The sequence below is a fragment of the Coregonus clupeaformis genome, chromosome 6 (assembly GCF_020615455.1).
Source record: "Coregonus clupeaformis isolate EN_2021a chromosome 6, ASM2061545v1, whole genome shotgun sequence".
Taxonomy (NCBI): domain Eukaryota; kingdom Metazoa; phylum Chordata; class Actinopteri; order Salmoniformes; family Salmonidae; genus Coregonus; species Coregonus clupeaformis.
Window position 1 is genome coordinate 4,395,686 of NC_059197.1, and position 24,011 is coordinate 4,419,696.

General features: G+C 43.8%; 1 protein-coding gene across 2 annotated transcripts; it reads left to right on the plus strand.

The window, feature by feature from the left end:
* The first annotated feature begins 1,065 nt into the window (after window positions 1-1,065).
* On the plus strand, window positions 1,066-21,769 carry LOC121567310 (E3 ubiquitin-protein ligase rnf168). Of its 2 annotated transcripts, none has more exons than XM_041877251.2 (7): window positions 1,066-1,155; window positions 11,464-11,896; window positions 12,112-12,182; window positions 12,335-12,499; window positions 16,230-16,327; window positions 19,727-19,802; window positions 20,662-21,769. In XM_041877251.2, the coding sequence occupies exons 2-7, from the start codon at window positions 11,563-11,565 to the stop codon at window positions 21,364-21,366; spliced, it is 1,449 nt and encodes a 482-aa protein (XP_041733185.2). In that variant the 5' UTR covers window positions 1,066-1,155; window positions 11,464-11,562; the 3' UTR covers window positions 21,367-21,769. The 2 variants fall into 2 exon arrangements, with proteins under 2 accessions (XP_041733185.2, XP_041733184.2); XM_041877250.2 differs by lacking the exon at window positions 1,066-1,155 and adding an exon at window positions 1,434-1,617.
* Window positions 21,770-24,011: the final 2,242 nt, after the last annotated feature.

Genomic DNA, 24,011 nt, shown 5'->3' on the forward strand with positions numbered 1-24,011 from the left:
CATGAACTGTTCAGAGTTAAACAAAAGGGGGATAGAATTGTGAATTGTTTCGCTCTTAGGAAAAGGCCGCCATTGAGAGGAGTGATTACTGGGGTAGCAGTAAATGTAAAAGTGGATCAACTGAAGGAGAAGATTCCCGGTGTGTGTGATGCTCGTCGTTTGGTGCGACGTAAACAGGTTGGCGAGAGTGGGGAAACAGAAGAGTCATTGTCTGTTCTTTTGAGTTTTGAAGTTGAGTCTTTGCCGGATAAAGTGAAGTTAGGATATATAAGTTATCCTGTGCGAGCTTATGTGCCGAGTACATTACGATGTTACAGGTGTCAAACTTATGGGCATGTGGCATCAGTATGTAGGAGGGAGATTCCAAGGTGTGAGAAGTGTGCAGAAGGGCACGAGACTAAGGAGTGTGAAGCAGTGGGGAAAGTGGTGGTATGTGCTAATTGTAGGGGTGGCCATGGGGCTGGAGACCAGACATGTCCAGTGCGAGAGAAGCAGGTTGAGGTTTCCATGGTAAGAGTAGAGAATAATTTGTCATATGCGGAGGCAGTGAAGAAAGTAGTAGAAGAGGGGTCAAGGGGGGGAGTGGTGAGAGTAGGAGATATATACCAGTACAGTGGGATAGGCAAGCAAGTCATATATGTTTCAGTAAGATTGGGTTTTTAGCATTTATAGCAATGGTTATAAATTGTACGGCAGGGATGGAACACAAATCGAAGAAAATTGAGGTTGTGGTGGCAGCTGCAGAGAGATATTTGGGTGTGCGAGACTTGACAGCAGAAGAGTTACAGGGAGTGTTAAGTGGTGATGTCCCATCGTTTCAGGATGAGGGCATGAGGTAGGAGTGAGTATATTTAAATAGTGGAGAAGGGTGGGGTTAATTATTAGTAGTAGTTTTGAAGTTGTGAGTGTAGTGTTAGATGGTAGGATATTTCTTTGCTTTGTTTTATTTTATTTTTTCAAGAAAAGATAAGGGAGTTGTACTCCAGTCTAATAGGTGGCGGTAATGCAACAAATTGGATGCCAACCGCCGTTAAACCTCATTGAAGAAGAAGAAGAATTCCGTGACCCAGAAGTACTTTTTTAGTGTTGTTGACGATTTTCACGGGTTTTCAAGCGCTACATTTATGTTTTGCTGGGGCTGCGAACAAAACTCTTGTAAGTAGATTTTGTCAATGTACGGAAATTAAAAAAACTATTAATTCCTAAATGCTATCAAAGCTTGTAATCTAACTTGTTTTTCGCTAGCCAAGAATTCTCAACTCCGTTGTTAGTGCTTGCTGTAGCGATGCGTGGGTAGAATCACTGGGGAAGGCAGAAGAAAAGGCATATTACAACCTATGTGTTGTGACAATTGCGTTGTGTGCTCTATAACCTGTTAATTCATATGGCTTGCGACCGTGATATATAGCCCTAAAGGCCGAGACAATAAGAAGACACGTTTGCAAAATCAGGGCCGGTCCTTGCGGTTCTGCCGTCTAGGGTGATTCCACACCCTAGACGCCTATGATTGGTTCAGATTTGGTCTGGATCGGACCAAAAACCAATGTCCGTGGATGTGGAAATCAATGCCGGTCTGGAACTGCACCAAAAAAAGATGTCCAAGAGGCTTCGGCATCGGTCAGTGCTTACTGATGTGTAGCCTACAGTGTTAATATGGAGGCGAAAGAAACACACCCCTGTTTAGGCGAGGTGCTGGCTAGCGGAGTAGAACACTTGAAAAATAACAGGAGAGCCGCACACTAGGAGCTCAGATGCAATAATTTAATAACCTAATAACCAACGTTTCGTTATTAGGTTATTCAATTATTGTATCTGAGCTCCTAGAGTGTGCGGCTCTCCTTTTCTTTTTCAAGTAGCCTACAGTGTTGCCTGAAATTGAATTTTATGAATGCCCATCTATGTGGTCAGCCTACCGTTTGTAAAACACCAAAAAACAATGTCCGGAATGGACCACAAAAAGACATCCAAAAGACGTTGGCTCGTGCTTACTGGGGTGTAGCCTACCATGTCCACCCCCAATGGAATTTTATACAGGCCATTGCATTGGCTTTATTAGTCCTGATTCCTGTGACTAATCAATTTGGCTATTTAAGCTCTGAATATCAGCTACTCAACTTTATCAGGAGTTATCGCGAGCCTATTTGCAATGTGTTTACACAGCGGGAAATGCAGAAGTATAATATTTTTCTCTCCGATCAACTTGTCAAAAATTGACGGATACAAACTTAACCACTGATCATGACAATGGGGCGAAACTCCTGGACAACAGTTGTGATTGTCCATTCCATATTGTCCATTTTACTTTGACCTCTCCTGTTTTTAGGATATTATGTTTATTAACATGACAGCTCTTTTGTTTTTGATTGAGCGCCATTTAGGTTAGGCTATTTGATTGGAGAAACCTGCATGATGTAAAAAGTGTCAGTCTCATTACATTGTAATACATTTTATCTCCAGCCTGTGGGCTACGGGAAAGGTCACATACTCTTTCTACCATATCCTATATCTGCTACATGATTTATGTTCGATTATTTTTTGGGATGGAACATTGGTGGAGCGCTGCAGAGATGCGTCTCTCCCGCTTGGAATGCGCAAGCAAAATATTTTGCAGCACTGGCTATCAAAGAGCGGTATCAGCGCTCACCTAAAAATGCCATATGCCACTGGTTGAGAGGAATTATCATGATTTTAGGGCAGAATTATGTGAGGTTTTATGTGTTGTTGTTGGAGGTGCGTCTTGGTCAGTTTAGCTCAGAAAATGCCGTCCTCGTCAATCTGCCGCCATAGGGGTCGCCTAATCCTGCCTAATGAGTGGGCTGGTTGTGGGCAGAATAAATTCAACCACACCTTTGTTTTATCACAAAACCGGATAGCAACCTCTGTCCGGTTTAGTCCACAAAGCATATCGCATGTAACAGACAGTTACATGACCTACAGCATAGTCAAGTAAGTTAATGTTTCCGACATTTTCGGACCGCTAAACAACTATTGATTTAGAACCACCAAGAGTTACAGCAAGTCGCAAAGAAAACAAGAGCTGCCTCCACTATTCCAGCACCATTTCAACATTAAATCACCTCTGCTTAGTCTAATACAGTGACAACTAAAAGATAGCAAAAACTATTTAGTCCAATCAAAGTAAGCTAAATATGATGTGGCTGTCCATGGTTCTGATTTATGTGTGCGTGTGTGTGTGCGCGTTCGTGCAATTAGAAAAATATGTTGACTCGCCCTACTTGTAGAGAAACGCCAATGCCATCCTCCTCTCTTTCATGTTGACAAACGGTCTGTCACTCTGTCATACAGTACACGCTTTCATTTTTTGTTGTCTTAGGCTACCTGGCTAAAATGCTTGTTCGCTAGCCTAACTTCCATTCATGGGCAACGTTAGCTAGTTAACATTAGCCTTCTACATCTAGTTACATATTGAACTTCCATTCTCTCAGGCCAGGGGCACAACAATGTATGAATTAATGGTTGGATCAGAATCACCATTATAATCATTGGCCAGTACGGATAATTAAGTAAAGTCCAAATCCCTATCTCCATCCATGGCTAATTTAGGAAAGGGCCAACTTTAGCTAGCTAGCCACCGGAGGACAACAACACAACAAGATGCAACAAATCAAGTTTTTCTGTCAATGACCGTATGCTCTGCTCTCAATGGGATTTGATAGGAGTTGTTACGGAGTCTAGTTGATAGGTAATCGACTAGCTGGGCTGTTCCCCGGACTCCGTGTGTAGGTACTTGTACAATGCTTGAACAAGGCTATTGAACTTGACATTTGTGTCTGTCTTTATTCTTTTATCCAACATATCATACTGAAACATGGTATCAGAAGTGGCTCGAAAACTACACATTTGTTATTTTTTTAGCTAAGTACAGTATAGGCGCAGTTACGTCCATATGCGAACACACACCGTCAAAGCACAACAACAGTGTGATGCAAAGGCTATACTGGATGTATTGGAGAATTACTTCAAACCCGCCAGGAACGTCATTTACGAGTGGTTCGTTTTGGAAGCTGCAAACAGGAAGAGGGTGAGTCAGTACACAACTTTGTAACCCGTTTGAGAGAAAGATCCGCTACTTGTGAATACGGGGGATTGAAAGATGAACTGATTCGTGACAAAATAGTACAGGGAATTGCAAATGAGGACACGCGCCAGCGTCTACTAAGAGAGAGGCTTAACGTTAGTAACTGCCGTTGAAATGTGCCGCACTGCCGAAGTCACTGACGTGAGAATGAGAGCAATGGAAATCGAAACACCACGCACCGACGCTGATACTGTTCACGCTGTTGCCAGGCAGACATTCAGACAAAAACAATCGAGGCAGAGGAATTCACCACAAACAGTGAATACAGACAGCCCCATAGCGTACAAATACTGTGGAAATGTACACGCACGAGGCAAAGAGCACTGCCCTGCCTATGGAAAACCATGCAGAGCTTGTGGAACTAATAATCACTTTGCAAAAGTGTGTCTCAAAAGCAAAAGAAGGGTGAGTGAGGGCAAGATTCACTGTGTTGATGATGTCACTCAGTGTTCAGAACAGTGAAAGGGACATTTACACGCATGAATCCATTGGGGCTGTACGCTGGAGGGAAGAAATGGTTTGTGACACTACGATTACACAACAAGCAGCAACAATGTCAACTGGATTCCGGTGCTACATGCAACGTAATGAGCTACAAAGACAAAATCAATCTGTTACCTGACACATATCTCTTGCCCAGCGATACTCAGGAGAGCTAATGAGCTCTATGGGCATCTTTGAGACCGAATGTGTTATTCAGTCAACATCCTCTCCTCTCAGGCTCTACATGTGAACGCCTGGGACTGATGCAGTTCACCGTACCAAATGACCTGCACATCGTGGAGCATGTCCAGCATGGACCCCTGTCCAAAGGACAACTACTCAGCAATATGACGATGTATTCAACAGGCCCGTTGAATCAGTGCCTGGGGAGGTACACTTTGAATTGGAGTCACTCCAGTCCAGTGTGCTCCTTGCAATGTGCCCATTGCAATGAAAGTGGCTGTGAAGGCCCAGCTGGATGAGGCCGATGGCCACATGACATCTGTGACTGAACCAACTGACTGGATCAGCAATATGGTCATAGTGAAAAAAACAGAGAAGCTGAGGGTCTGCATTGACCCAAAGCATCTGAACCAAGCACTGAAACGCTACATCATGCCGACACTGGAGGATGTCCTCTACAAGCTTCCCAAGGCCAGGATTTTCACCTTGGTGGACGCCCGAGATTCATTCCTTCAATGCAAGCTGGACGAAGAAAGCAGCTTCATGACTACCTTCTGGACCCCCTGGGGTCAGAAACGCAGGCTCAAGTGTCTCATTTGCGCCTGAGGTATACCAACGCAAGCAGCACGAGTTACTGGCTGGGCTCAAGGGCATTGAACCCATCGCTGATGATGTCCTGATCGTAGGCTGTGGTGACACAGACGAAGAAGCAGAACGCGACCACGATGTGAAGTTCCTGGCACTGATGGAGCGCTGCCGATCAGTTAAGCTGCGCCTTGGCCTGAAGAAGCTGCAGTTCAAGGTGAAAGACGTCCACTTCCATGGCCACATTCTCTCGGCCAAAGGCCTGAAGCTGGACCCAGACAAAGTCAGAGTGATCCTCGACATGCCAAACCCATCTGATGCAAAGGGAGTACAGCGTCTCATTGGCTTTGCAAACTATCTTGCAAAGGTCATGCCACACCTATCAGCAGTCTGTGAGCCTCTGTGCCGGTGGCTGGACATAGACACACCATGGCACTAGCTACACAAACACGAGGCTGCGGTGCAGGAGATGAAATCTCTGGCTACAACCATGCCAGTGTTGCGCTACTACGACGTTATGAAGCCTGTCACAATCCAGAGCGACTCCAGCCAAAGTGGACTTGGATGCTGGCTTATGCAGGAAGGCCAGCCCATTGCATTTGCCTCGAGCGCTCACCCCCACCGAACAAAACTATGCACAAATTGAGAAAGTGTGCCTCAGCATCGTCTTCTCTTGCCAGCGCTTCCATCACTACTTATATGGTCGAGAGCTGGTCACCGCTGAAACTGACCACAAACCACTCATTGCCACATTCAGTAAACCTCTCCTCAACGCACCCAAGAGGCTTCAAAGCATGCTCTTGACTCTGCAAAACTACAGCCTGAAGGTTGTCTATAAGCCTGAGCAAGGCAACAGCACAATGTACAGGCAGAGGCACTGCCTATCAGTGGCATGCCATCTGTTCCCTACAGCAGGAACAACAAGATGTTCAACAGATCAATCAGGCAGACTACATAAACGTCACAGATCACCGCCTAGCCCAGATCAGGCAACACACTGACAAGGACGAACACCCACAGTCACTGAAGTCTATGGTTCTCTCAGGTTGGCCGTACCTGAAAGAGGAGACCCCTTTCACAGTGAGAGAATACTGGACCTTTCCAGATGAGATCAGCGTGCAAAATGGCATCTTGTTCAGAGGTCAGAAGGTAATTATCCCCAAATCACTACGTCCAGAGATGCTTACTCGCATACACTCCAGTCACGTTGGAGGTGACGCATGCTACCGCCAGGCACGTGAAACATTATACTGACCAAACATGCAATCAGAAATTAAAGACTTTGTCAGCAGCTGTACCACATGCAACGAGTATGCTCATGAACAGCAAAAGGAAACCATGATGTCACACAAACTGCTCACAAGGGCTTGGCAAATCGTCAGCATGGACTGATTCAGCCACAGACAATAGGACTATCTTCTCATTGTTGATCACTACTCTGACTTTTGGGAAATTGAACTGCTCGCTGATTTGTCTGCAGAGATGGTCATAAAGTGCTGTAAGGCGCAGTTTGCAAGGCAAGGCCAGCCTGACAAGGTCATCACGGACAATGGCCCACAATTCACTGCACAGTTCAAGTGTTTCGCCTCAGAATCAGTTTGACCACGTGACCTCCTCTCCAAGACACCCTAAGGCAAATGTGAAGTTAGAGTCCGCTGTCAAGATTGCCAAAAATCTGTTAAGTAGGATCTTGCGTGACAGCAACGACCCCTGGAAAGCCATCTTACAGTGGAGGAACACTACCACCGAAAACATGGACAGCTGCCCAGCACAATGCCTTCTGTCCAGACGTCTGAAGACTACCATCCCCGTAGCTAACAAGCTACTTGAGTCCTGCGTCATGGTTGGCGTCACGGACACCTGCGCCACAGAAAGCAGCTCGCTAAGTGCTTCTACGACCGGACTGCTCGAAGATCTACCAGAGCTGGATGTGGGTGAAACGATAAGGATGAAACCGCTGCCGGGAGACCACATAGGACTTTGGAGGCTGGGCACGTGTCTACAGAGAGTTGCACCATGTTCTTACCTGGTGGACGTTGGTGGCTCCCTCTATCGTTGCAATCGGTTGGATCTGCGTGTAGCAGAGCAGACAACAAACCAGAACACTCACCTAGATGAGCGGGATCACAGTCCAGGCCTAAGGGAAAGGGACGCAGAATTGAGACATGAGCCAACTGAAGGTGAGGCTTGTACCCCACCAAGCTCTCCAGCTCCTGGCCCTAATCCTACCCCTTTGAGTCCATACTTACTCACAGGTGGGTCGGCTGTGCAAGCCACCGGACAGGCTTACTCTGTAAGCAAGGGACTATGTTAACTTGTCCTCTGTTTGTTTATATATATAATTTTTTTTAAAGAAGAAAAAAAAGAGGATGATAACAGAAGTAAAAATAAAATGTCATGCTTTTTCAATTATGGCTTGACTGTTAAGAACTTAATGTAGGGCCGTTATGTTTGCACTTTCTATTGAAAAGGACGATGTTACGGAGTCTAGTTGATAGGTAATCGACTAGCTGGGCTGTTCCCCGGACTCCGTGTGTAGGGACTTGTACAATGCTTGAACAAGGCTAATGAACTTGACATTTGTCTGTCTTTTATCCAACATATCATACTGAAACAGGAGAGACTCCAAAATCCAAGCTGGCTTCCCTTGACACTTTATTTGGTGCGCCAGGACCATTCACAGTTAGAGCTGGCTCAGTTTAGCTCAAGGCTGATTGGCTAATTTTGTATACTTTTTTTATCAAAGAAGGCCAAATGCTCGCTGGCTTCCCTAGCCTTCAATGTTACAGGCGGCAACATTGTCATACTCGTTTGGACCAGAAAGCATCAGATAGATGTCCTACACGTAGAGAGACAGAGGGGTGCTGTTTTGCTTACTCGGATGCTTTCTCCTGTGAGATACATTCAGCCTCTTGCGAAGGAAAATTAATAAACACAGAGACAAAACATTTTTTTTCTAAATTATTATTGGTTATTGACAAACGACCACTTAGGTATGGTAATATTCACATTTTCATAAATTCGTAGACTGTTTGGGAATTACGTATAGTAAGGCATTTGTGAAAATTCTACAGCAATATAGAGTGTGAAAGCGGCCATGCATTTGGACAATTAATAGACACTGCATTAAATAAAACCGAATATAAAAACATCTGTCTTGTCCAGGACCGGAGTCTACACAGACCGGTGCCCTAAAGCCAATCAGAGCTACAGTAGACCTTTATACAAACAAGCCATTTGCCACACGGGCCTGCCATCATTCACTTTGAACTGGACTGTGTGTTTACAAGCAGTTGCAACAGCGCGACTTTAGATCATTAGAACGCATTCGCCAAAAGACACAAAATACACCTGAATGGATTTCTGCAAATATGTAAACACCACAGAGTCCTCTTAAATTTGGGAACTTTATTGTCCTATTGATCAAACAACCATGAAAAGGTAGGCTCTCTCCCTCAGTTATGCACATCAACAACAACAAGATCAACAACTAATGCTAGCCAGAGCAAGATGAGCTAAAATCTAACGAAGGAACATTAGATAAACCCTCTCAAACTTTTTCAGCTAGTTGGCTGTCAAAATTGCGCTGATAAACAATGGGGAATTGTAGCCTCCTCGTCCTTCTGCAGCTTGCCTGCCAATGCATGCTTGTCCCAACCAAGAACTCAAGCTAACTGGCTAAAATTGGCTATCTTGCTAGCCAGCTACTTCCAGACAAAAATGAGAGAACACCTCACTCTGACCCATTTTACTCGCCGTAGCAGAGCTGGTTACACTATTTACATGTTATCTAGAGTGTTCTTGACTAACTATTACTTTTTTTGCCTACGTTTACTGACACAGGTCATATTCAGCAGGTGTTGCACGTTCGTAAATTAATCAGTTTTTCTGCGCTCTGGCACACTCAGACGAGAGTGCTCTGAAATCATACAGATAGCCAGAGTGAATTTGCGAACGCATGAGATATGCTAACTGGATAACAGTCGTTCTAGTTCTTGCTAGCTAACCAAATGACACCTTCATCTCTAGTGGTGTATAGCCACCGAAAAACGATATGAGGGGGAAAAGTCAGTCACTCACCCACTCCTCCAATGACATGGCATGACATCCTCCTAGCAGCTAGCTATCTAGCTAACGTTAGGCTCCGTGTTTTTAGCTTAGTACATATATAGATACGCTAGCCTATTAGCCACGTTATGACTGACTTGTGATCTTTGCCCTTGCTAGTTTGATTGTATTGACATTCCCAGCCTTAGTTACATTAGTCCGTTTTTGTCCAGAATATTGATTCATTGAAACTGAAACAGTGCATCCCGAATGGAGGCAGCAAACAATGTACCAGGCCAGCTGTGATTTACAACCTGATAGCAATATTTTTTGGACTACCAAGAAATGTATTGATGAATTCTATTAATTGAACTGCATCCATGTATTCTGCCAACAACTGAACTGTACGTCATGGAACGTTGAGTCAAATATAACCTATTTTTAAAACCTCTTATAAAGTTGGTTTTGTAGCATAAACTGGGAATCTGATATTTTTGACTGATATTATGATTGTCTGTTTGTTTCATATCTGCAAAGTAGTTAAAACTGTCAGTTCCACTTTAAACTTTAGGTTACCGGTTACTTTGTGTACTAAACATGAAATGTTTTTTGCAATTGGGAAGTAATAGTTGTACATTTAGATTGGGAAATGCTTAATGGTTGTGTTTTTGTAGTCTTATGATTGGCTTATTATGTCAGAGTTCATGGACATCTTATCGTTTAACATCGTGCTGTGTGTGACTGCTGTCTGTCCATCGGCCCTATGCAGTGGTGTAGTGGTGCTTGGAGAAGTGGGTATACTCTAATTTTGCCCAAATGTTTTTTTTGCGTTTTCCTATAGATTTTTCAGATTTTCACTCTCAAAATCACAAATTGATGTTCTAAGTCCACAACAATGCTTAAACCACATCAATCTGATTGTGTGGGCCTGTCAGGGCCTGGCTCCCCAGTGAGTGGGCCTCTGTCCACCCATGTCTACGCCCCTGATGCAAACATTGCATGATGGCAATAGCACATCACAAATAGCCTACTAACAACAAAAAAATTTTCAATACCTGGTTTGCATACCCATTGTTTCTTTAGTTAGCATTTACTGGTAGATATCATTTTACATTTAAGTCATTTAGCAGATGCGCTTATCCAAAGCGACTTACAAATTGGTGCATTCAACTTACGATAGCCAGTGGGACAACCACCCAATTTATTAATATTTTTTTATGGAGGGAAGGATCACTGTTATACTATTCCAGGTATTCCTTAAAGAGGTATATCATAAGTTGAAACGTCTTTCCTACCCTACCGGCTACTGATGTCATTCTTCTGTGAGCTGCTCCATGCCAAAACCAGCTGAGAGCTGCACATTCTTGCTGCCTGCAGATGATCTTCTGTTGAAACTAGGCATGTGAATATATTTATTGTGCGTTGCAATTGTGTAGGCTGCTTTGTGCATGATTTCTCTATTGTACTACATCATTGAAAAGTTGTATACCTCCACTACACTACTTTGATACGCATCAGTAGGGATTAAGAAGTGAGTATAAGCAATGCCCACTGAAAAAAAAGTAGATATACTTATACCTGCGTGAACCCTCCACTACACCACTGGCCCTTTTGTGTTTTACAAAAAGTGCACCCTCCTACATGAGTGCGCTGGTGTTACTGTTGCTGTCCTTTCAGAATCACAAACCTGTCACTCACTGAAGGCCTATAGGTTCGCCCCTGCACAAACATGTCTATAAAAGGCTGTTAGGATATTAATGTTTCACGAAAGGAGTGTATATATTTGGCCTGGCGATGCGGTTTTATGCACTGACTGAATGGAAGTGGATAATTGAGTTTTTTACTCTGCTGCTCTCGGGAAGAAATGAAGAGTCCTAGACCGAGTCAAGACAGAGTACAAATGTATCTGACACTGAGACAAGACCGAGACACTCAATATGCGGTCTGGAGACCGGACTCCGGAACGGTCCCGAGTACTACAACACTGCTAGCTACATGTCAGTCAATTATTTTAGCCAGCTAATGTGGCTTCTACTTGATTACCTTTGACTGTTCCTCCCATACAGAGAGCCACTGAAACAGCACAGGGACCACAGAACCACTGGTGTGCATTTGGACTTGATACAACAACAGAAGGAGGCATCCACAGACAGAAAGGCGGAGGGATGCAGCCAGTGTCTGAAATGGAGGTTGCCGCGCCAGAGGGGGATGTCACAGGGGGGTTGTCCCGAGCCGACTGCCTCTGCCCTGTATGCCTGGAGATCTTCCTGGAGCCGGTAACATTGCCGTGCGGCCACACCTTCTGCAAGCCCTGCTTCCTGGAGACGGTGGACAAGTCCAACCTGTGCTGCCCGCTGTGTCGCAAGCGGGTGTCCACGTGGGCACGGCTCAACGGCCGGAACAAGACGCTAGTCAACGATGAGCTGTGGCGGCGGGTGCAGGTGGAGTTCCCCATGCAGTGCCAACGCAGGCTCAGTGGACAGGAGGAGGTTGAAAACAGTTAAGTGACTGACACACTGTCTGTGTTTTCCATTTAACATTAATTTAACATGAAGTGACTTCCAAATGGCCTGTGTACTTTAGTACAGCTGTGTTGGGTATGCTTTGAGGTAATTACGGGTCCACACAGCACCTTGGAATCAGACAAATGTATTTATTCTCACTGTTGTGGGTTAAGCAAGGTCTGTTGACCTGCCGTTTCCCTCTGCCTCCAGTATCTGTCCCCGGACCCAAAGTCAGTCTGCCTGGAGAGGTACGGAGAGAGTACGAGGATCAAATCAGCAAGGTGAACTCTTAGGGTACATTATACCTAGGGTCCTGAGTTTTTCCTGACCACGTAACGTGACCAGGAAAAACTCTGGGCCATAGTTATAATGGAAGTTTACATTTTACTACACTCTTCAGTCACAATTGACATGACCTCTGACCCTTTTCCAGCTATTAGAGGAGAAGCGTGCCCTGGAGGAGGCAGAGAAGAAAGCAAGTGAGGAGTACATCCAGTGCCTCCTCGCAGAAGAGAGCCTGGCGGAGGAGAGAAAGAGGCACGAGGAGAAGCAGCTGGAGAATGACGAGAAGCTGGCCAGACTGCTCAGCCAGGAGCTGGTGGGTTTCCCTCATTTATATAGGCACACAGACCAGTTTCACTTTTTCATAAGAACATAGTTTATTGCTGACAATAGGCAAATTGCAGTATAGTAGCAGATCAGGTTTACAGGTTGTATAGGTAAAGTGCTTGGTGCAATTAGTGTTCTAATCTTAAAGCTTGCATTAGCTTTTCAGGTCAGTGACATGGGCCAAATCTGAAACCAAAAACAGAACACAATGTCTGAAAAACAGCATAGCCTACAATGCACGGTTCAAACTTTGAAATGCATTTGCTTACAAATGTTGGGGGTAACGCAGTACAGTAATAATATTACTTTTTGCAGTAACGAGTAATATAATGGAGTACTGTTCCAATTTGAGTAATAATATTACATTTACTGATTAAATCTATTTTTTAAAGGTTGTCGTTGCTTTTGTTATCATTCCCTTCCTATTAGTTATTTATCCAAATAAATATTTGTATTTCCCCCTCTGTCCGCGCAATATTGAAAAAAGACAACTTCCAATCTCTTGAAGCACCTGCAAAGTCAACAGTAGTGCACTGGGCCTTTACTAGTCCTTTATTAGCAGACCAATATAGCTACTGTAGTACGGGCAAAACATTTATTATCAACAATAAAGACTGCAAACGTAATATCCGCGTAACTCCTGGTATACAGTGGGGAAAAAAAGTATTTAGTCAGCCACCAATTGTGCAAGTTCTCCAACTTAAAAAGATGAGAGAGGCCTGTAATTTTCATCATAGGTACACGTCAACTATGACAGACAAATTGAGAGAAAAAAATCCAGAAAATCACATTGTAGGATTTTTTATGAATTTATTTGCAAATTATGGTGAAAAATAAGTATTTGGTCACCTACAAACAAGCAAGATTTCTGGCTCTCACAGACCTGTAACTTCTTCTTTAAGAGGCTCCTCTGTCCTCCACTCGTTACCTGTATTAATGGCACTTGTTTGAACTTGTTATCAGTATAAAAGACACCTGTCCACAACCTCAAACTGTCACACTCCAAATTCCACTATGGCCAAGACCAAAGAGCTGTCAAAGGACACCAGAAACAAAATTGTAGACCTGCACCAGGCTGGGAAGACTGAATCTGCAATAGGTAAGCAGCTTGGTTTGAAGAAATCAACTGTGGGAGCAATTATTAGGAAATGGAAGACATACATGACCACTGATAATCTCCCTCGATCTGGGGCTCCACGCAAGATCTCACCCCGTGGGGTCAAAATGATCACAAGAACGGTGAGCAAAAATCCCAGAACCACACAGGGGGACCTAGTGAATGACCTGCAGAGGGCTCGGACCAAAGTAACAAAGCCTACCATCAGTAACACACTACGCTGCCAGGGACTCAAATTCTGCAGTGCCAGACCTGCTTAAGCCAGTACATGTCCAGGTCCGTCTGAAGTTTGCTAGAGTGCATTTGGATGATCCAGAAGAGGATTGGGAGAATGTCATATGGTCAGATGAAACCAAAATATAACTTTTTGGTAAAAACTCAACTCGTCGTGTTTGGAGGACAAAGAATGCTGAGTTGCATCCAAAGAACACCATACCTACTGTGAAGCATGGGGGTGGAAACATCATGCTTTGGGGCTGTTTTTCTGCAAAGGGACCAGGACGACTGATCCGTGTAAAGGAAAGAATGAATGGGGCCATGTATCGTGAGATTTTGAGTGAAAACCTCCTTCCATCAGCAAGGGCATTGAAGATGAAACGTGGCTGGGTCTTTCAGCATGACAATGATCCCAAACACACCGCCCGGGCAACGAAAGAGTGACTTCGTAAGAAGCATTTCAAGGTCCTGGAGTGGCCTAGCCAGTCTCCAGATCTCAACTCCATAGAAAATCTTTGGAGGGAGTTGAAAGTCTGTGTTGCCCAGCGACAGCCCCAAAACATCACTGCTCTAGAGGAGATCTGCATGGAGGAATGGGCCAAAATACCAGCAACAGTGTGTGAAAACCTTGTGAAGACTTAGAGAAAACGTTTGACCTGTGTCATTGCCAACATAGGGTATATAACAAAGTATTGAGAAACTTTTGTTATTGACCAAATACTTATTTTCCACCATAATTTGCAAATAAATTCATTATGTGATTTTCTGGATATTTTTTTTCTCAATTTGTCTGTCATAGTTGACGTGTACCTATGATGAAAATTACAGGCCTCTCTCATCTTTTTAAGTGGGAGAACTTGCACAATTGGTGGCTGACTAAATACTTTTTTCCCCCACTGTATGCACCCCACACGGAAGGACTCAAAAGGGATGGTTACAAATGGACTTCTCTCTTACATTAGGGAAAGGGAGATACCTAGTCAGTGGTACAACTGAATGCATTCAACTGAAATGTGTCTAACACATTTAACCCAACCCCTCTAAATCAGAGAGGTGCTGGGGGCTAACTTAATTAACATCCACCATTAGACCATCAATTAACGTTCCTTTCCTCAATTTCTTTAGTAATTATTTTATCAACAAATGAGCTCACAATTTATGGAGTCTATGATATTGTGAGGTAATGTAAGACAACCAATCCGAGAGGAAAATTATGAACTTGCGTGTACTGTACAACTTGCTGAAAACGTTATTTGCAAACCTGTAAAATGTCCCTTAATGTCCTCTTCTCAAAAATGTATACAAAGGGTTCTAATCCTGAATGCTGATTTGGTTAAAACCGCGTTCTAGCCGGTATCTATTCCACAAGTTACCAACAGCTAAATCTATGACGTTAAAATGCCTATTTACTCTGTTCCATCTGACTGCGCAATCCACTGTCTCATCAGCCCAGCCAGGCACTTTATAAACTTGATCTCCACTATAAAAAGCTTCTAGACATTATCTCACATTTCTTTTAGACTAGCATTTCATTTTCAACAGCGGAGATTTGTATAAACCTTTGTATAAACCTCAATTTTCAAATTCGATCTCCAGCTGTCCCATTGTAATGAACGTGTCGCGGAGTCGGGACGAGACAGACAGGCAGGCAGTGTTTCTCAGCCAGTCAAAATCATGAATCACCTGGCATCATTTTTATGGATAAATACAAAGAAATGTCAATTGAAAAAAGGTAAAACGAAACAATGTGCAGCTAGTTTGCAGTCTTTCCAGCTTCAGTTTGAAGTAATTGTGTTAGCTGTGTTGTTGGCTAGCTCCTCTGAACAACCGTGTCCTGACGAGAGAGCACATCTTCTATGCCAGGCAAAATTGCGAATCATTAGCTCATTGTTATGGATGTATCCAAATAAATGTCACTGGAAAACAGCTTAAACAAATGCAAATGCAGCTACTGTAAGTTAGCCTTAGTTGGCTAGCTAGCATGCAAGGAATAAGAACGTTGCCAGCCAATATGGCAATGGAACATTTAGAACGAACGACTGGGTTGCGTCCATAGATACAGAACAAAAAGACTGAACGACTGGGTCGTGTCTCTGGCAACCGAACCGATAGAACAAACGACCAGCCGGCTTGGGTAGCAACCCTAGATTTGTGTCGGGACTATATCTTGTGGAAGGATTAAATATTATGAATACATTCATCAAAATAACGTTTTTAATTAAAATATGTCAATCTTTCGTCTCGGGCCTAACAACACCCATGCTTCTCAGGCATTATATCCTGGTAAGGTAGTTGATTGCTGTTTTAAAATAAGAAAATATGGGTGGGTGGCACTATGTATTGGGATTGAATCACTGTATTAAAAATTTTTTTCCCTTCTTTTCAGAATCCAAGACCTATCTCTGAGTCACAGAAGAACACGTGGACGAATGACATCACCCCAGCAAAGAAGAAACAGAACGCCAACGCTGGAGATATAGAGAAGTGAGTCCCCTTCCGTGGTCAGACTTGCACTGTGGTCCAATTCTCTCCTCTTCTCCCAGAAGTGTGCACTCATTCACTTGTGTATTTAAAAAGATTGGTGGTGTAAGTAAAATGGTGGAAGTGAACAAGTGCACACTTCTGAGAGAAGGGTAGAGAATCAAAGTGCAAACCTAAATAGAAACCTTGCAAAGTGTGGAAGGTGTGCTGATGGCGCAAACGGGCAGATAAGTAACTTAATTAAATACAGTGCATTCGTAAAGTATTCAGACACCTTGACTTTTTCCACATTTTGTTACGTTACAGACTTATTCTAAAATTGATGGAATTTGTTTTTTTCCTCATTAATCTACAACCGCATAATGACAAAGCAGAAATTGTTGCACATTTATAAAAATAAAAAAACTAATACATTTACATAAGTATTCAGACGCTTTACTCAGTACTTTGTTGAAGCACCTTTGGCAGCGATTACAGCCTCGAGTCTTCTTTGGTATGACGCCACAAGCTTGGCACACCTATATTTGGGGAGTTTCTCCCATTCGTCTCTGCAGATCCTCTAAAGCTCTGTCAGGTTGGATGGGGAGCGTCGCTGCACAGCTATTTTCAGGTCTCTCCAGAGATGTTCGATCGGGTTCAAGTCCGGGATCTAGCTGGGCCACTCAAGGACATTCAGAGACTTGTCCCAAAGCCTCTCCTGCGTTGTCTTGGCTGTGTGCTTAGGGATGTTGTCCTGTTGGAAGGTGAACCTTCGCCCCAGTCTGAGGTCCTGAGCGCTCTGGAGCATGTTTTCATAAAGGGTCTCTCTGTTATTTGCTCCGTTCATCTTTCCCCCGATCCTGACTAGTCTCCCAGTCCCTGCTGCTGAAAAACATCCCCACAGCATGATGCTGCCTCCACCATGCTTCACCGTAGGGATGGTGCCAGGTTTCCTCCAGACGTGACGCTTGGCATTCAGGCCAAATACAGTGGGGGAAAAAAGTATTTAGTCAGCCACCAATTGTGCAAGTTCTCCCACTTAAAAAGATGAGAGAGGCCTGTAATTTTCATCATAGGTACACGTCAACTATGACAGACAAATTGAGAAAAAAAATCCAGAAAATCACATTGTAGGATTTTTTATGAATTTATTTACAAATTATGGTGGAAAATAACTATTTGGTCACCTACAAACAAGCAAGATTTCTGGCTCTCACAGACCTGTAACTTCTTCTTTAAGAGGCTCCTCTGTCCTCCACTAGTTACCTGTATTAATGGCACCTGTTTGAACTTGTTATCAGTATAAAAGACACCTGTCCACAACCTCAAACAGTCACACTCCAAACTCCACTATGGCCAAGACCAAAGAGCTGTCAAAGGACACCAGAAACAAAATTGTAGACCTGCACCAGGCTGGGAAGACTGAATCTGCAATAGGTAAGCAGCTTGGTTTGAAGAAATCAACTGTGGGAGCAATTATTAGGAAATGGAAGACATACAAGACCACTGATAATCTCCCTCGATCTGGGGCTCCACGCAAGATCTCACCCCGTGGGGTCAAAATGATCACAAGAACGGTGAGCAAAAATCCCAGAACCACACGGGGGGACCTAGTGAATGACCTGCAGAGAGCTGGGACCAAAGTAACAAAGGCTACCATCAGTAACACACTACGCCGCCAGGGACTCAAATCCTGCAGTGCCAGACGTGTCCCCCCTGCTTAAGCCAGTACATGTCCAGGCCCGTCTGAAGTTTGCTAGAGTGCATTTGGATTATCCAGAAGAGGATTGGGAGAATGTCATATGGTCAGATGAAACCAAAATATAACTTTTTGGTAAAAACTCAACTCAGTCGTGTTTGGAGGACAAAGAATGCTAAGTTGCATCCAAAGAACACCATACCTACTGTGAAGCATGGGGGTGGAAACATCATGCCTTGGGGCTGTTTTTCTGCAAAGGGACCAGGACGACTGATCCGTGTAAAGGAAAGAATGAATGGGGCCATGTATCGTGAGATTTTGAGTGAAATCCTCCTTCCATCAGCAAGGGCATTGAAGATGAAACGTGGCTGGGTCTTTCAGCATGACAATGATCCCAAACTCACCGCCCGGGCAACGAAGGAGTGGCTTCGTAAGAAGCATTTCAAGGTCCTGGAGTGGCCTAGCCAGTCTCCAGATCTCAACCCCATAGAAAATCTTTGGAGGGAGTTGAAAGTCCGACAGCCCCAAAACATCACTGCTCTAGAGGAGATCTGCATGGAGGAATGGGCCACAATACCAGCAACAGTGTGTGAAAACCTTGTGAAGACTTACAGAAAACGTTTGACCTGTGTCATTGCCAACAAAGGGTATATAACAAAGTATTGAGAAACTTTTGTTATTGACCAAATACTTATTTTCCACCATAATTTGCAAATAAATTCATTAAAAATCCTACTATGTGATTTTCTGGATTTTCTTTTCTCATTTTGTCTGTCATAGTTGACGTGTACCTATGATGAAATTTACAGGCCTCTCTCATCTTTTTAAGTGGGAGAACTTGCACAATTGGTGGCTGACTAAATACTTTTTTTCCCCACTGTATGTTAAATCTTGGTTTCATCAGACCAGAGAATCTTTCTTATGGTCTGAGAGTCCTTTAGGTGTCTTTTGGCAAACTCCAAGAAGGCTGTCGTGCCTTTTACTTAGGAGTGGCTTCTGTCTGGCCACTCTACCATAAAGGCCTGATTGGTGGAGTGCTGCAGAGATGGTTGTCCTTCTGGAAGTTTCTCCGATCTCCACAGAGGAGCTCTGTCAGAGTGACCATCGGGTTCTTGATCGCCTCCCTGACCAAGGCCCTTCTCCCCCGATTGCTCAGTTTGGCCAGCTCTAGGAAGAGTCTTGGTGGTTCCAAACTTCTTCCATTTAAAAATGGAGGCCATTTTGGGGACCTTCAATGCTGCAGAAATGTTTTTGTACCCTTCCCCAGATCTGTGCCTCGACACAATCCTGTCTCGGAGCTCTACGGACAATTCCTTCGACCTCATGGCTTGGTTTTTGCTCTGAATGCACTGTCAACTGTGGGACCTTATATAGACAGGTGTGTGCCTTTCCAAATAATGTCCAATCAATTGAATTTACCACAGGTGGTCTCCAATCAAGTTGTAGAAACAGTTCAAGGAAAACAGGATGCACCCGACCTCAATTTCGAGTCTCATAGCAAAGGGTCTGAATACTTATGTAAATAAGGTATTTCTGTTTTGTTTTTTTATACATTTGCAAACATTTCTAAAAACCTGTTTTTGCTTCGTCATTATGGGGTATTTAATCTATTTCAGAATAAGGCTGTAACGTAACAAAATGTGGAAAAATGGAAGGGGTCTGAATACATTCCGAATGCACTGTATATTACTGGGGAGTGTTCTGACAAATAATTTTGTTTCCAGATTCTTATCCCCTATTCCACGAAGACACGGCAGCAACTCCGAGACTAGTCCCACCTCCAGCTTCATGGCTAACAAGGTTGGTCTCTGTCACTCAAATGCTCATGCAATCAGCATTTACTGAAAAACTTGCTTTCTGAATCCACATACACCTAACATGTGACTGATAAACATTATGTATCTAAAGAGCCTAAACAGACTTTTGCCTTTGGCCATTGGTCTTGAGCCAAAAGGGGTCCCGTAAATGGACGGAAATATTGTCCAGAAATGACCTAATTTGGAATACCCCTCCCCACATCCAAGCAAATAGTGTTTGCTTAAAAGGATTGGTTTTTGTGGTTTTATGAGGGGGGAGAATATATGGCAAATTGAAATCCAATATGGATGGTGTTAAGAGATAGATGAGAGGTGTTGAATGGAGCTGAAGGATGGGACTAATAACAACTAACAACAACTAATAACAACGAGATAACTAATGTAAAGCATACTGTGCCCATAATAAGTATATAGGTTATAGGTTGAGAGCTTTTGTGAAAGAGCACAGTTAGAAAGATATGGCATATAGAAGCAAACCGGATGGACATCATGAAAATTATCGGAGAGGTTGAGGGTAGAGGAAGTTCAGGAGTAAAAACAAACAAAATAGAATTATTGTAAAATTGACTGTGTCCATAAAATGTATATAGTATGGATAAGCTGGAAGTAGAGGCCTAAGCATAGTTGTTTACTAGTTTACTCCAATTAGGGAAGGGGTGGTGGGGTTGGAAAGTAATAAAGGGAAAAGGATATATATGTATGTATGTGTATGTATGTATGTATGTATATGTGTATATATTTGAATTTAACAAACAAAAAACAAAAACAAAAATATATAAAATTAGCAAATGAACTTTGATATTGTATCTTTAACTTCTGTTTACTTTTGTGTCCGATTGAAGGAGAACATCTTGCACTCGGAGAGGGAGCCTTGGTCTTCCAAAGACTTCTACCCGGAGAGCTGCCAGACGCCGTGTCAGGCCTCAACGTCATCAGAGGGTATGGCGTACCATCTGACCGACCCCTCGGGAACTTCCCTGGCACGCACACCCCTCCACGGCACCCCGAGGAGAGGAGTGACCTCGGCCAAGAGGAAGAGCAGTGACATTGAGGAGCCAAACAAAGGGGAAGTAGACGTTGTCAGTAAGCGGCTCTGTCCTTCCTCCTCATCATCCTTCCTCTATCTGCAGCGTGGAGAGGTGGTCCTAGTAGGCCTAGGGGAGAAGGCCCCGCTGCTCCAGGAGCTGGCCCAGAGAGAAGAGATGCTGTTCAGCCGCTTGCAACAGGAGCAGGAGGACCGGCAGCTGGCTTTCCAGCTGCAGAGGCAGCTGAACCGTGAGGAGGCCGTCCTCGCAGTAGACCGCAGCAAGGGCTCCAGTGACCAGTACCAGCTCCGCCAGAAACCTGCCTCCAGTTCTGGCTCCAGGTCAGAGGGGAGTGGTCATAGCAGGGGGCGCTCACGCTCCTCCACCTCCAAAGAGGACAGGAACACAGTGGAAAGGAGGCGGTTGTCTGGGCCCTCATCTACCACCAATCAGGGGGAAATTAGCTCCACCATCTCCAGCGCTGCTGCCACACCTTCCAACCCACTGGAGAGGGGGCAGTAAGCAGGCCACCCTCACAGAGATGTTCCCCAGCCTGGGCAACTGAATCCTGGGTGTTTGGAGCATCGACAGTGGCACCGCTCATCACCATCACCTCTTGTTAACTGGTCTCGCCTTATCGCCTACGAGGGCTCAGGTGGTCAGGATTAGAATGAAGGAGTTTTGTCTGTGACGTTATGAACTTATACCTTAGAAAGAAGAGTGTAGATAGTGCTTGGACATTGACGGTCTGGGATTTCACTGTGGTTTGAATGCGTTTCAAGGTCTTTGATGGTTTGAGGGCTCACTGGAAATGGCAGAGACTGGCTCGATCGACAGATTGTTTTGATAGTAGGTTCATTTTACTCAGATTCTCTAGAGATTCATGTAAATGATTACTTTGGAATGAAATAAAACATTTTTGAAAGATCTGTCTTGTGGTGTGTATTCATGAATGCCAAGGGAAGCCAGGCTTCCCCAAATATTTGACCGATAAAAAATAAAATAGTGAACAAAAATATGAACGCAATAGGTAACAATTGCAAAGATTTTACTGAGTTATAGTTGATATAAGGAAATCAGTCAATTGAAATAAATTCATTAGGCCCTAATCTATGGATTTCACATGACTGGGCAAGGGCGCAGCCATGGGTGGGCCTGGGAGGAGAGCCAGGCTCAGCCTATCAGAATGATTTTTTCCCCCACAAAAGGGCTTTATTACAGACAGAAATACTTCAGTCATATGCAGTGAGGTTCTGAAATAACTCAACCGGCTAGTTTGTCTGTCTGTAAAGAGAAGGGCAGGCTGTAGGTTGATCCTGCTGCTCTGATTGGATATTGTGAAGCTGTTTCACTCGCTTCATAATTTCACCCGATCACTTTCCATGCATGGTTTCGGTCTGATCATTTAGATTGCTGCTGCCTGCTACTATGATAAATCCCATGGCGAGGACGTTTCCTATGAAGCTATCAATGTGCATAATATCTCAAAAGCAATGGTAGGGAAAACAGATGAAATGCTGATGCGCATTCTGACTGAGTGACAGCAAACTTGGCTGCCCACTGCAAGTTGAGGACACAGACACACACACCCCTCCGCACGCTGCTCCTAACCTGCAGCTTTTTTTTACAGTGAGAAAGTGCAAGGCGGTATTTTGCCAAAATCTATTTAAGCATATTAAAACAACTTCAGTTTTTTCCGATCACGAAGATCCGATCAGACTATCAACTTACGGATACGATTTCGAGTAAGGACATGTCGGCACACCCCTACCCTAGAGTGTTCCAAGCATGTGCCGTTACACTTGCTATGTTTATGAAAGTTGTCTGGAGCAAGTCTAGTGTTGAGGAGGAGGTCAGCAATCCCACCATGTTCGATCTGTCTGAGAGTCCCTACAGTTGACACTTTGATGTCAAGGAAACAGCTGATTTTTGAACAGTTTTCCTCTCCCCTCTTTTTGTTGAGATACGTCCAGAGGAGGAATTTTATGAAGTTTGTGTGGGTTACTTTGACAGAGATGGTGTTCTGATGAGGAAATGGCGTTCTCGCGCCACTTCTGGGCAAGACGATTGGTCCAGTGGATCTCAAATTGTTGGTCCAGTTACACTTGGACAAGATATACTGAGGTTGGCTCACGATGGTAGTATGGCAGGCCATCTTGGGGTCAAGAAAAGTATGACCGTATCTTGCGTAACTTCTTCTGGCCTGGTCTGAAACAGGATGTTGTGGCTTACTGTAAATCCTGTTATGTTTGCCAGCGGATGGGGAACCAAGCAGTACCGGTTGCACCTTTGCAGCCTATTCCTACTTTTGTAGAACCTTTCAGCAGGGTTCTGGTGGACTGTGTTGGTCCTTTGCCCAAAGCAGAGTGGTAACCAAATTATTTTACCATCATGTGCGCTGCCAATCGTTTCCCTGAGGCCATTCCACTGAGGAAAATCACAGCTCACAGTATTGTTAAGTCCCTGGTGAAATTATTTTCAACGTTTGGACTCAGTGCAATCAGACCAAGGTTTGAATTTCATGTCAAAGGTGTTCCAGCAAGTGTTCCAGCAATTGGGTGTTACCCATTGCCCCTCCGGTCAAATCAAATCAAATGTTATTTGCCACATGCACCGAATACAACAGGTGTAGACATTACAGTGAAATGCTTACTTACAAGCCCTTAACACTTTTTTTATTTTACTTTTTTATTTAAAAAAATGCATTGTTGGTTAAGTAAAAATGTTTTAAGCAAATAACTAAAGCGCTGTAGTAAAATAAAATAACAGTAGGGAGGCTATATACAGGGGGGTACCAGTACAGAGTCAATGTGCGGGGGCACCGGCTAATCGTACTACACCGGCTCTGACGCTCGTCGGATGTAAATGCTACAATGGAGATTCTGGGGATTGAACCAGAGACCTCATACATGCAAAGCACGTGCTTTAACACTGAGCTACATCCCCTTGCTGTGATATGAATAATACCATATCAATACAATTAACTTTTTTTAATGACCATTCCAATGAAAGTACAATTCCATGATATCAGCTATCTTCCCTAAAGTTACGAACAATGATTGAACCCATGTGCTTCAGTTTAAAAAACTTACCACGTCTCTGTTTCCTCCTTAGAATATTAACATTCTGGAAAGAAGGAGTTGTGTAAAAGCAAATTTAATAACCAA

Excerpts from the sequence above, each read along its gene's own strand:
- LOC121567310 (XM_041877250.2), top strand. The coding sequence starts at position 1,504 with ATGATTGGTTCAGATTTGGTCTGGATCGGACCAAAAACCAATGTCCGT. Across the intron at positions 12,500-16,229 it reads GACTGCTCAGCCAGGAGCTG|AATCCAAGACCTATCTCTGA; the intron begins GTGGGTTTCCCT and ends CCTTCTTTTCAG. Across the intron at positions 19,803-20,661 it reads CCAGCTTCATGGCTAACAAG|GAGAACATCTTGCACTCGGA; the intron begins GTTGGTCTCTGT and ends GTCCGATTGAAG.